Source organism: Astyanax mexicanus, chromosome 25 (genome assembly GCF_023375975.1).
Source record: "Astyanax mexicanus isolate ESR-SI-001 chromosome 25, AstMex3_surface, whole genome shotgun sequence".
In the NCBI taxonomy this organism is placed as follows: Eukaryota; Metazoa; Chordata; class Actinopteri; order Characiformes; family Acestrorhamphidae; genus Astyanax; species Astyanax mexicanus.
The window spans coordinates 497,042-510,412 of NC_064432.1; the positions used below are offsets into that span (position 1 = coordinate 497,042).

Consider the following 13,371-nt stretch of genomic DNA (forward strand, 5'->3'; position numbering starts at 1 on the left):
GACAAAATGCAGGTAAACCTATGATAAATGAGAAGAAAAAAAAATCAGAAAATCACATTGTCCGATTTTTAAAGAATTTATTTGAGAATAATGGTGGAAAATAAGTATTTGGTCAATAACAAAAGTTCATCTCAATACTCTTTAATTATATATCCTTTGTTAGCAATGACAGAGGTCAAGACATTTTCTATAAGTCTTTACAAGGTTGGCACACACCGTTCCTGGTATATTGGCCCATTCCTCCTTGCAGATCTCTTCTAATTCAGGGATGTTTTGGGGCCGTCAACGGGCAACACAGACTTTCAACATCCTCCAAAGGTTTTTTATGGGGTTGAGATCTGGAGACTGGCTAGGCCACTCCAGGACCTTGAAATGCTTCTTACAAAGCCACTTCTTTGTTGCAGTCCTGGCAGTGTGCTTGGGATCATTGTCATGCTGAAATACCCAGCCACATTTCATCTTCAATGCCCTTGCTTATGGAAGGAGGTTTGCACTTGAAATCCCACAATACACGGCCCCATTCATTCTTTCATGTACACAGAACAGTTGTCCTATTCCCTTTGCAGAAAAACAGCCCCAAAGCATGATGTTGCCACCCCCATGCTTCACAGTTGCTATGGTGTTCTTTGGAATCAACTCAATTATTAAGTAAACAGTAAAACAATATAGGTATATATAAATGTTTAAAACAATTAAGAATATAAGTGTGAAGGTGTGGTCATCTCCAATCACAATCTGCAACAGTAAAACTGTTCCCACAGCCTATGCTATCCTGTGTGAATGCGCTGGTGTTTTTTAAAATTACACTGTGTTGTAAAACTCTTCCCACAGTCTGAGCAGTAATACGGTTTCTCTCCTGTGTGAATGCGCTGGTGTATTTTGAGAGTACCGTGTTGAGTAAAACTCTTTCCACATTCTGAGCAGTAATATGGTTTCGCTCCTGTGTGAATGCGCTGGTGTATTTTGAGAGTACCGTGTTGAGTAAAACTCTTTCCACAGTCTGAGCAGTAATATGGTTTCGCTCCTGTGTGAATGCGCTGGTGTATTTTGAGAGTACTCTGGTGAGAAAAACATTTCTCACAGTGTGAGCAGTAATAAGGTTTCTCTCCAGTGTGAATGCGCTGGTGAATTTTGATCTCCTTCTGAGTAGTAAAACTCTTCCCACAGTCTGAGCAGTGATGCGTTTTTTCTCCTGTGTGAATGCGCTGGTGTCGTTTGAGATGACTTTGTGCATTAAAACTCTTCCCACAGTCTGAGCAGTAATACGGTTTCTCTCCAGTGTGAATGCGCTGATGTTGATGGAGAGTACTCCGTTGAGTAAAACTCTTCCCACAGTCTGAGCAGTGATGCGATTTCTGTCCTGTGTGAATGCGCTGGTGTTGTTGAAGAATGTACTGTCGAGTAAAACTCCTCCCACAGTCCGAGCAGCGATACGGTTTCTCTCCTGTGTGAATGCGCTGGTGTTGTTTGAGAGTGCTCTGTTGAGTAAAACTCTTTCCACAGTCTGAGCAGTAATACGGTTTCGGTCCTGTGTGAATGTTCTGGTGTTTTTTGAGATCACTCTGTGCAGTAAAACTCTTGACAGAGTTGTTTCTCAGATGTTTCTCCATGACAGGACTTGCCTTCATTTGTCTGTGAAATTTAGAAAACAATATTTGCATGCACTGGAGAGTTTTCTGGCTGTCTTGTGCTTCACCTCTTCCAACAGCTTAACACAGCTCTCAGTTAAATATCCTGGTTGTTGGTGATGATAAATTTCAGAAGAAACGCAGGAATATTTTCATTTCTGGAAAAAAAAGAAGAAAATTGTGTATTACAATAAAAGCAGGTCTGGATGAAATTACCTAAATCAGTTATATTATATGGACAAAACGTCTGGAAAACCTTCATATTAGCTTATGTTAGCTACTTGGTTAAAAACAGCACTGGTAACTTAAGCTTGCTAATTAACGTTTCTTACCCAATTAAAACAAAGTGCTAATAAATTTAGCTAGCTAGCTTAAGTTAGCTACCCAGTTAAACAAAGTGCTGGTAACTTTAGCTAGCTAACTACCTTTAGCTACACATTTTAAGAGCTAGTAAATTAAAGTAGCTAGCTAATGTTATCTACTTATTTAATCAGAACATTGATAACTACACAGTTAAACAAAGCGCTTATAAATTTAGCTAGTGAGCTAACATTAGACAAATAGACAAAATCAGTGGATTTTAGAGTTTTTACTGTAATGTCTGTAGTAGTGCTGGCGCTGTATGAATATATTCTGTCTATTCACCTAGTATAAAACATGCTGTCAGTAACTGAATTAATATATTTATCTTTAAAATACTAATTTTATTAAACATTAATACTGTTGATCACTGGATGCTCTGAGAGGTAATTAGAATAATGTTAGCTTTTAGCTAATGCTACGGCGCACGGAACTGACGTCAGAGCGCAGCGTCTCAGCACGCAGGCAGCAGTGATAGGACACCGGCTGTAGAGCTTTGGTCGCATCACGTTCTGGATTATTATCCTTCTTCTCAGAGGATCATTAAAGTATTCATAGTTCAGTCTGGTCGTGTTGAGCAGTGTAGCCTGTGTTACTGTTAGAGCTTGTAAAAGGCAGATAATAAGAGAAAGTGAGCATTAGCTGCTCAGTGGTTCTCAGTGCTGATTCTGGAGTAGCGCTTCCCTGCAGGATTTAGTGTTTTTATACAGTAACTGATTCATGCTAAAACTTAAATCTATTTTCTGGCAAATATATTTTAAATAAAATAAACAAACTACTGCAATATAACTAGGGGTGGGTGATATGGTATATATATAGAGAGAGAGAGAGAAAGTTCTCTATACCTTCTGTAGTTCAGCTGATCCTGCTCTTCCTCCGGCGCTGCAGGACAACAAAGCTACAGACACCCCCCCCACTCATCCTCATCCGGGTTATGGAGAGCCCCGCCCCCTCCCCCTCTATATCACATCATACCCCATCACCGCTAGAGGGAGCCCGCGAGGGAGTCCTCAGTGAATGAAGCTGAATGGAGCTAAACAGCTAAAACTCTCATTTTAATCATCAAAATTTTACATTGTGCCTTTTTTGGTACAGTGTGTCAAATATATGTAAATTATAGAAGAATATGCCAAACACTGTAATGATATAGTTCAAAAATTGCTGTTTTATATGAATTTGCAGAGTATGGGATTAACATTTTATTTTTTCACAATTTTCAGTCACACCAGAAAAAGCTCAAATGGCATGAAAGTTCGATTTTGAATAAAAGCAAGCAAATTAATTATTTTTTTGTCTAATCAATCACATATTGACAATCCACTTGTGTCTACTTCTGAGTCTGCTTAGCTAAAAGTTTAAGTATAATATTTTAAAGCCACCCTTAACTAAAACATTTTGTCCCAAAATGAATATCATATGGTGTGTGATGCCATACTCCTTTTCTTTAATAGGTAATTGTGTGGAGACCTTTAGGGAGTGGGGGTTCTCCTTCTTTCAGGAGGAAGAACAACACCCCAGAAGGACACTGAAAGTTACAAGGTGAATTATGTCTCTTTATGTTTTCAGATTTTAAAACGTATTTGGACTTTTTATGGCAGTGGAACAGATTTGGGACAGATTTCTCTCTTGTGTGAATGCACTGATGTTTCTTGAGATGATGTTCAGTAAATCTCTTCTCACAGTGAACAGTAATATGGTTTCTCTCCTGTGTTTGAGAGTAGTCTGTGTAGTGTAAGGTAATTCACCACAGCATGACTTAGATGAAACTCGGATGTGAGAACCTAGAAAGATGACCATTGAGTCAAAGTTTAGAATTTAAAATCTATTAGAGTTTACTGGAGAATTTGTTTCAGCATTACAGATAGATATATAGAAGGAAAATAAATGAACATTAGAAAAGAGTAAAAATTCATAAACCAGTCAACAAATAGTGTAATTAAATCTTGATAGGTCAACACATTCACAACAAGCAGTTATACATTTATGTAAATAAAACGTAAATCAATAGGATCCAATGCAATTGGATAGAATCTATCAATATATCTACGTCAGCAGTGTCCAGTTAAGAGTCTGTTGTTCAGCTCTGATGACGTGATCAGCTCCAGCCCGTCTGAGCAACAAGTTCTAATCATGGTGTTGTTCAGCTCTGTGTCCTTCATAAACACAGCAAACAGTCTTCGTGTATCCTGTATCACGTACAGATCAAACAGTCCTTAAACGCCCTAAAGTCTCTGATAAAATGAAAGAGAAGGAAAGAGTGGATGGAAAGATCTTCTGGCCTGTATAAGACTTTACTTTGTGTAGAACAGGCATGCACTGCTATCTGAGGAGAGGTTCCTGGCACTTCACTCAGAGAGCTTGTTGTCTCCTAGTTCATATACACTGGTCGTGGTTATGCGTGCAATTTCTGAATTATAGCATATAAGACAAAAACCAATCAGTTATCACCTAATATTTAAAATAACATTTGGTTAATATTATTATTCTTACTACTATGTATTGGCATGTCAATTCTGTTGTATATTTGTATATTTACATTTACTCCACTCAAAAAAAACAATAACTCAGAATTACTCATATATCCTGTATGTTTCACAATTTAACTATTAAAATAAACTACATTTGCAACATTATCCTTCTCTTTATACTTTTCACAAATTTGTTTAAACATTGTCACACTACTGAATAAGTTGCTGTGTAGTTGCTCAAAACATACACTAATGAACAACAAAAAACAAACAAACAAAACAAATATTAGCTGATCTGGTACATTAGTGCAGGTAGAAAATTATACATTTTTTTTTTCTGAAACCTTAACTACCTATCAATCCTATTCCTAAATTAAGCTAACTGACTGTCCCAAGCTGCATTTTATCAATGGGTTTGATCTGTGTTTTAATTCAGAGACTAGTCTTTTTACACCAGGTATCAGAAACAACATCATCACAGTTTACATGGTTAGCTCAGTTACCTTTTGTTCCAAAAATCAAAGTATATATCCAGATTTATTTTAACGTCATTTTAACGACAAAACTAAAAAAAAAAAAGCCCTCTTTCCTCCGTGCTCTGCAAAACCAGCAAGCTGATTGGCTGCTTCTCCCGAAAGGCAGAACTTTCTCCCTGAACGGCTTCATGATTGGCGTTAAAAAATTTCTCATTCACACAGCGGTCAGTGGTCCGTCTCCTCTTTAATAGTACAGCTGAGCTGAGCAGGAACAATATCATTTTTGGGGAGAACCAATCCACCTGATTCTGATCCATCCCCCCCGGTACCTACTCCAATTATTAAGATCTTATCGTCTGAGCAGTGATGCGGTTTCACGTCTGTGTGAACACGCTGGTGAATTCTGAGATAACTCTGTGTAGTAAAACTCTTCTCACAGTCTGAGCAGTGATACGGTTTCTCTCCTGTGTGAATGCGCTGGTGTCTTTTGAGACAACGCTGTGTAGCAAAATTCTTCCCACACTCTGAGCAGTAATATCGTTTCTCTCCAGTGTGAACACGTTGGTGCACTTTGAAATTACTCTGTGTAGTAAAACACTTATTACACTTTGAGCACTGATACGGTTTCTCTCCAGTGTGAATGCGCTGGTGTAGTTGGAGATAAGAATTGCGAGGAAAACTCTTCCCACAGTCTGAGCAGTGATATGGTTTCTCTCCTGTGTGAACGTGCTGGTGTAGATGGAGATTACCTATTTGAGCAAAACTCTTCCCACAGTCTGAGCACTGATACGGTTTCTCACCAGTGTGAATGCGCTGGTGCAGTTTGAAATGACACATTGTACTAAAACTGTTCCCACAGTCTGAGCAATAATGTGGTTTCTCTTCTGTGTGAATGCGCTGGTGCATTTTGAGATTTTTCTCTGAAGTAAAACTCTTCTTACACTTGGAGCAATAATATAGTTTCTTATCAGTGTGAAAGTGCATGTGTCTTTTGAGATTACCATGTGTAGTAAAATGCTTCCTACACTTTGAGCAATAATATGGTTTCTCTCCAGTGTGAATGCGCTGGTGTTTTTTGAGAACACTCTGTGTACTAAAACACGTCTTACACAATGAGCAATAATTTGTTTTGTCTCCTTTGGGAATGCACTGGTGTTTTTTGAGTTTACCATGTGAAGTAAAACTCTGCCCACAGTCTGAACAGTGATATGGTTTCTCTCCAGTGTGAATGCGCTGGTGCTGTTTGAGATTACTCTCTTGATTAAAACTCTTCCCACAGTCTGAACAGTGATACGGTTTCTCTCCAGTGTGAATGCGCTGGTGCTGTTTGAGATTACTCTCTTGATTAAAACTCTTTCCACAGTCTGAACAGTGATATGGTTTCTCTCCTGTGTGAATGAGCTGGTGTTTTGTGAGATAACTCTGTCTAATAAAACTCTTCTTACAGTCTGAGCATTGATACGGTTTCTCTCCTGTGTGAATGCGTTGATGCAGTTTGAGATTACTCGGTGTAGTAAAACTCTTTCCACAGTCTGAGCAGCGGTACGGTTTCACTCCTGTGTGAACGCGCTGGTGTTTTTTGAGATCACTCTGTGCAGTAAAACTCTTGACAGAGTGGTGATGTTTCTCCATGACGGGACTTGCCTTCATTTGTCTGTTACATGTAGAAAACAATTTTTGCATGTACTGAAGAGTTTTCTGGTTGTCTTGTGCTTCACCTCTTCCAGCAGCTTAACATTGCTCTCAGTTAAATATCCTGGTTGTTTGTGGTGATAAATTTCAGAAGAAACTCTGGAATATTTTCATTTCTGAAAAAAAAAAACAAAGAAAAAGTTTAGTATTAAAATAAAAGTGAGTCAATAACCTGAAGAGCATGACCTAAATCAGTTACATTATATGGACAAAACTACTGGAAAACCTTCGCTTTTATTAAATATTAGCTAACGTTAGCTACTTGTTTAAACAAAACAATGGTAACTTTAGCTAGCTAACATCAGCTACACGGTTAAACAATAAGCTGGTAACTTTACGTAGCTAGCCAAAATTAAACTTTATTCTAGCTAGGATATTTTAAAGCTGAAATCAGGTTCTTGTTGTAATTTTGCATTGCATTGTGGGATTTGAGGACACGGATACTACGGCAGAGACAGGCTAACGGTGCGGTTCGGCTTTGTTTACTTAATGTAATGTACAATACGATTAAATGATGAATGCTTGCTGTGTTATCAAGTGCCACAATTTTTCTCACGACCGGAGGAGGAAACATTTTGCGAATGGATTGTGTTTTTTTAGCTGTCCAGCTTGAAACAACACGGAGGATCACAGATCAACAACATTAAACAACATTACCCAATGAGGTCTAAGTGACAGACAACAAAACACAAAGCTTATAGCCTTACTGTTTTACACTAATCACCAGAAACATTTCATGGAAGTGTTAGCTATTTATAATATGAAGCAAAGTTAGCTAGTTATAACGTATAAATTAAAGCTAGGTTAGGTATTCAAAACTTATATGAGAAAAAGCTTAACGTGAGTTTTCTTACAACTGAAACCGATGCAGCCGGAGAATCCTCCTGTCTGCAGGCTGGAAGCGAAGAGAGCGCGAGCATTCCCACCTCTCTCCAACCCGCCACCCGATTGGCCGGCTGGATTCATTGTAAACCAATAGGAAAAATGCTAAATAAAATAAATAAAAATATATTTTTTTCCACTTTTGTATTCCTGTATTGATTTATAGCGAACTATTTCTTTGTTTGATTATAGCTTAGCAATCACAATATTTAATAATATTGTATTATTTACATTTCATGTATATATAAATATATACATATATATACATGAAATGTAAATAATACAGTATTAAAAAAATATATATATATATAAATACACGTGTAAATAATTGTAAAGGTAAATAAATAAATGAAAAGATATGTGGAAATGTTGAAATAAATAAATGAATAAATACATAAATGTTTAAATAAATAAATGCACATATAAAGGAATAAATATATATATATATATATATATATATATATATATATATATATATATATATATATATATATATATATATAAGAAATGTCATTATTAATGTATTTATTTACCTATACAATTATTTATGCATGTATTTAGTTATTTACATATTTATTTATTTATTCATTTATATGTGCATTTATTAATATACTTATTTCAACATTTATTTATTTATGTAAAGAAGTGGACTGAAAGAATGATAAATGCTATATATATATATATATATATATATATTTATATTTTATATTTATCATTCTTCCAGTCCACTTCTGTGTCACTAATGCACGGGGGAATAAATTGAATGTTAACAGCCACAGTGAACAGTGCAGTGAAATAATGGTAATGATCATGACCAGGAGCCTCTGCCTATTATAATCCATGTGAAGCAACAAGTAACTCTTGCAGAAATCACATCCACATTTAATGTAGCAGACCCCGCACACACGTACACCACAGGTCAGTCTGTCCCCCTGTAGTTTTCTTTAGCCTCTATAGGACATGGCAAAAATAATGGGACACTATATTGTTCTTGTACGTATAAAATATAATGATACATCTACTTATTCCAGCGCAAAAAGTCATGCAATAAAACTGAAATCTAGTCCATTTTCTTGAATATAAGCACACAATCAGAAACGGACACTTAGTTATATCATAATTATAGCATGCACAATTATAATATCTATTTTAATATTGATTGCTAGGTGATCATACAGTGTAAACACTAAGGTAAGTTAAAATATGAGCAGCAGGGGGAGCTAAAGATCCAGGTTTGTTCAGTGTTACCTCAAGCCATTTTTTCAGTCATTTTTGTAATTATGTGTGTATATATGAAAGAGAAAAAGTAAGAGAGAGAGAGAGAAATACTTTCTTACTGGGTCGTGACCTCTGTTCTTTCTTTATCTTTCTTTCTGATTAAAAAGAGAAGGAGACTAAGAAGAATGAAAGGAGAATATAACCTCACCTTGAATAATTCAATAATGCCTGCCAGACCTGAGCCTCTGCTTTACTGAAATATAGACTTTACTTTTTTTTCCACTGTTTCCTGATTCACATCCACCCTTCGGCAAGCAGACGTGAGTAATAAAAATGTAAAGCTTGCATAACCACACTGAACCCTTTTATCAGCGTTACGGGCATATCATCCTCCATTTAGAATTCAGTGCCATTCAAACTACTGTTTTCACCATTCAGTATACCTTTGTCACTGTCCCTGTTTATAGATATCAGTGTATCACACTGGGCCAAAACCCACAATAGTAAGTGTCTGAATGGGTTTCTGAGGTGGTTAGTGTTCTTCTTAAATCATGTTTTTATTTTTTGGGTTGGCAATAGTTATTTTTTTACAAAAATATGTTGTTGGTTTCTTTATGTGTCATTAAAAAAATCACACAATAGTCTTTAAGGAGTCTTCCACTCCTACTGAGTTCTGGCTGCTTAATGGGAACTGGAAATATAAATGTGGGGAAAAACTACTAAAAAAGCTTATATAATGACTATTTTCATAAAACTTTATTGATTGTTATACAATTCTAGCCATATGTCACAGATCACAATCATTACAACCTACTGCACTGTATACTGTGGATGTTAATGCCTTCTGTAGTATTTCTGAAATGTTAAATGCATTCACATATAATGTCCTTTCCATCTGGCACCCACTATCAAGCCTAAGATCAATTTACTTACTGCTATACCATGACTTTTGACACACCAGTGTATATGTTCACATTGTGTCAAAATGTACCATTATCTCCATAGTTAATGCCCATATGCCATACAGTTCATAAATTGATAAAATAGACCTTTTTTAATTTGTGTGTTTGTACATTGTATACGCTTATACAGTCAACAGCATTTTAGTTAGACTGTCTATAGACTGCTTTTCAAGCCTTCATTTATATACAGTATATACTGTATATGAGAGTCTTATGCAACAACTAAAAAATAAAGCATATTAACAAATAAAATGCTCTCTCTGGTGTTCTCTAGACCAAAATAGGAATCTTTTGGATTCATTCTGATCGCAATAAATCAATAAAGTCAAAGTTAATGTAAGAAACCAGATTTTATACCTTTTTTAATTATTATTCAGCAATTTAGCGACATCCCAAGCAGGGAAAATGTGAAAAGGCTTACGCAAGTGGTCTAAATCCTCTTATCTGCACTGCAAGCATATCGTTCATCATGCTCATTCTTCTCACACTCTTACCTCTGGCTAGCCTTTGTTTCCAGAATAGGGTCCATTCCTTCTGAGCTTTCCCCCTATTAGCACACGGATGCCAAACCTTGCTTAATGCGTTACATCGTATGAATGTGATGTGTTCTTGCAGAGGGAAGATTTTTCATCGCTGTGGGCCTTATTGTAAGCCTGATTGCCACAGGATCTCTGGAAATAGGTGTTCTCTACAGGTAATGCAGCTTTATCCTACGAAATCTGATACTGTGCTGTTATCACTGCTCTGTTCTGTACTGTCTTGCATGTTATCCTATCTTATATTACTTTCTACTCAGGAAAATGTCTAAAAATGGTACATTAGCATTAATGGTCTAGCGGATCTGAAATATTATGATTATTATGATGTTTTGAGGAATGGAAAGATTAGTAATTATAATAAATGGCATTCACACATTATAAAAGCCTCCCTGACAACCCAGATATGGGTTGATAAAATATACATACTTTATGTCCTAATATGTGTGGATATCCCCAATGATGAATGCAAGTCACGGGCCACAGACTCTATAATAAAACAAATAATGAAATACACCACTTTAAATAATATTTTTTCTGATTATTTCATTTACACACCATTTTACTTGACTAACTGTCTTTATCTTTGACAGTGTTGTGTAAACTAAGATATTTCAAATTGATGTTTCATTTCATGATGTCTCTAAATATTAAACTTCTTAATTATGGCAACTTTTAGACTCTTTGGCCCGTTTTTCTGTGCTACAACTGCGCATCCTCTCCGCTTTTAGACTCTTTGCCCTGTTTTTCTGCGCTAGAAATGCGCACTCTCTCCGCTTTTAGACTCTTTGGCCCGTTTTTCTGTGCTAGAAATGCGCACTCTCTCCGCTTTTAGACTCTTTGGCCCGTTTTTCTGCGCTAGAAATGCGCACTCTCTCCGCTTTTAGACTCTTTGGCCCGTTTTTCTGTGCTAGAAATGCGCACTCTCTCCGCTTTTAGACTCTTTGGCCCGTTTTTCTGCGCTAGAAATGCGCACTCTCTCCACTTTTAGACTCTTTGGCCTGTTTCTGACACCTAGCGTTCAAACTTTGAATCTCACATTATAAAAACCTGCTTAACAGCGGGACAACTTTCATTCTATTTCTAAAATACCTCGCGGGCCGCTCCAAAAAAGGAGCCGTAGTTTGGACACCCCTGAAATATACAGAGAAAGAGGGACCACTAAGAACTATGAACGAATTAATAGACCATCAAATTAAAAGCACTTAATTCTTCCATCATCAAGAGAAGAAATCCACTTTATCCTTAGATTAAAATGTTTTACTGTCAGATGACAACTCAAGGCTGTTGGTCTGACTGGATGTGGGATGATCAAGAAGAAGCTTTTACTAAGAAAAAAAACAGAAACGAAAGATTAGAATAGAATTAAAGAAAGAAGCTTCTGTTTTTTTTTTTTTTTCAGAATAACAGAACAATAAGCTGAGCAGGCCGATAGTGCAGACCTCAACACTGATAAAGGATTGTGCTGTAAATAAGTGATAGGTGGTCTCTGACTTGTGCCCAGTACTGCTGGGCTGTAGATACCAGGGATATAAAGTAAATCTCCTCCTTATTAACTTACATAAGAGTAAACAGTGCAATAAAATGACTTTCAGACTTCAGTCGGTGATTCTAGATTTATTTGATGGCATGTGTACGCCTGTCTCTTCTTCCTTGCTTCTCTCTGCCACAGACATTTAATATACAATGTAAGATTATAAAAAGAGATTTGATTTACATTAAAGCATATTCTTTTATTGTTTAATAATGTTATTTCTTTATCTTTTAAAGTTTCTTTCATAATCTGGTAAAAAGGAATTCAGGTTTTTTGCAAAGTACACTGACATGCCAGAAGTCATGGGACAGGTAGTCCCACTAGTATCATGTACCGTGACTTTTTACTTTTGCCATGTCCCAGGGAAGCTTAGGAACACTAGAGGTTGAGAATAACTGCGCAGAAATGTCATTTGACTGATCGCATGGACAATTTTAGTCTTTACCACCCACTGCACTGTCCACTGTGGGTGTTAATGCCTTCTTTTATGTATTTCCGGGACTCCTGTGACAATGTGAATCAAGGAATGTGTCCCATCCATCTAACACCCACCCACTGACCCACAGTTTAACACTTGACATGTCAGTGTGCTATTCAGTAGTTAGAATGAGCTTTAATTAATCAGTAGGGGTGTGACGAGACACTAATATCACAAGACGAGACGAGACACTGGGATACTGGGTTCACGAGAACGAGATGAGATGAGATTTAAAAATAAAATTTTAAAGAAAACGTTAAAAAAAAAATTCAAAATCATGTAACGCAAACTTAACAGACTGGTTTCTCTCACACACTGATTCTATTAAGAAATAGAAATAAGAATAAGAATAAAAAATAAAAATAGAACTTTTCTAGGTCTAGCTTATATAGTGCAAACAATAAGTGCAAACTTATTGCATCCTTGACCCGATATACATACCTTTAACAGCCTCCTATTTTTTGACAAGGATTTGGTATGGAGATCAGCAATGACTCCCCCTAATGGAGCAGAGTTTACTAATAAAGAGGCGTGTCCACAAACCTTTGGACATACTGTGTAGCTCATATGTCTTCTCCAGGACGTCTAGTATGATAAGTACTGTGTCTGTGTGTGCTCCGTGTCACGTAATTCTGTTGGTATTGTCCATTACTTTTAATGCCAAGTCACACTGCATGGTCATCTGTTTATGTCACAGCTTGTGGTTTAGCATCTGCTGGTAATGATTATGCCGTCCTCGTGCGGTCGTATTAGCAGCGTTCAGTTAGCTGACGTATTTGCAAACATTTCAATCTGCCTTAAATAACTGCTTTCGCTACTAGCTCCTATTAGGACAATTACTTTTTCCATTCAGATCATGTTCTTGCACCCACCAGGCCCAGCTCTCCAGATCTAAGTCTCTACAAGCCTCACTGGAGTCCATCATCTGCGGCATCGGCATGAAGGACGGGCCCTCAGCCCACTGCACTGCAGTTTATAATGTGAGTCTATAAGCCTTGACCTTTCTTCCTGCTACTTTTTGCATCAGTTAACATTAAGCCATATGGCAGCCTTGACCTCATGTATCTGTCTGTTGTACAAAAGGCCACACAGAAGCAGTTTCATCCTACAGGGAAGGTAACGCAGTTAAGCGCTGAA

General features: G+C 36.9%; 3 protein-coding genes across 5 annotated transcripts in view; 1 reads left to right on the top strand and 2 right to left on the bottom strand.

Annotated features, from left to right (window-relative positions):
* LOC125787702 (zinc finger protein 501-like) overlaps window positions 1–7,560 on the bottom strand; it is a 41,547-nt gene extending 33,987 nt beyond the window's left edge. Inside the window, exons 1-3 of one of the 3 annotated variants that reach the window (XM_049472316.1) lie at window positions 7,479–7,560; window positions 5,733–6,740; window positions 3,901–5,396 (exon numbers count right to left, since the gene is read on the bottom strand). In XM_049472316.1, coding sequence (XP_049328273.1) covers window positions 5,158–5,396; window positions 5,733–6,615 — 1,122 coding nt within the window. In that variant the 5' untranslated portion in view covers window positions 6,616–6,740; window positions 7,479–7,560 and the 3' untranslated portion in view covers window positions 3,901–5,157. Of the gene's footprint in view, window positions 1–3,900; window positions 6,741–7,478 lie in introns of those variants that run through there. The other 2 variants (XM_049472317.1, XM_049472315.1) reach the window with 2 other exon arrangements.
* Window positions 1–13,371, top strand: part of LOC111192084 (zinc finger protein 239-like) — a 28,970-nt gene that overhangs the window by 15,330 nt on the left and 269 nt on the right. The window contains exons 2-3 of the mRNA XM_049472322.1: window positions 10,302–10,380; window positions 13,110–13,214. Of these exons, the coding sequence (XP_049328279.1) occupies window positions 10,302–10,380; window positions 13,110–13,214 (184 nt within the window). The remainder of the gene's footprint in view (window positions 1–10,301; window positions 10,381–13,109; window positions 13,215–13,371) is intronic.
* LOC125787706 (zinc finger protein 239-like) lies at window positions 58–2,908 on the bottom strand. Its single transcript, XM_049472323.1, has 2 exons — window positions 2,834–2,908; window positions 58–1,786 (listed from the first exon to the last, which is right to left on the bottom strand). The coding sequence occupies exon 2, from the start codon at window positions 1,659–1,661 to the stop codon at window positions 768–770; it is 894 nt and encodes a 297-aa protein (XP_049328280.1). The 5' UTR covers window positions 1,662–1,786; window positions 2,834–2,908; the 3' UTR covers window positions 58–767.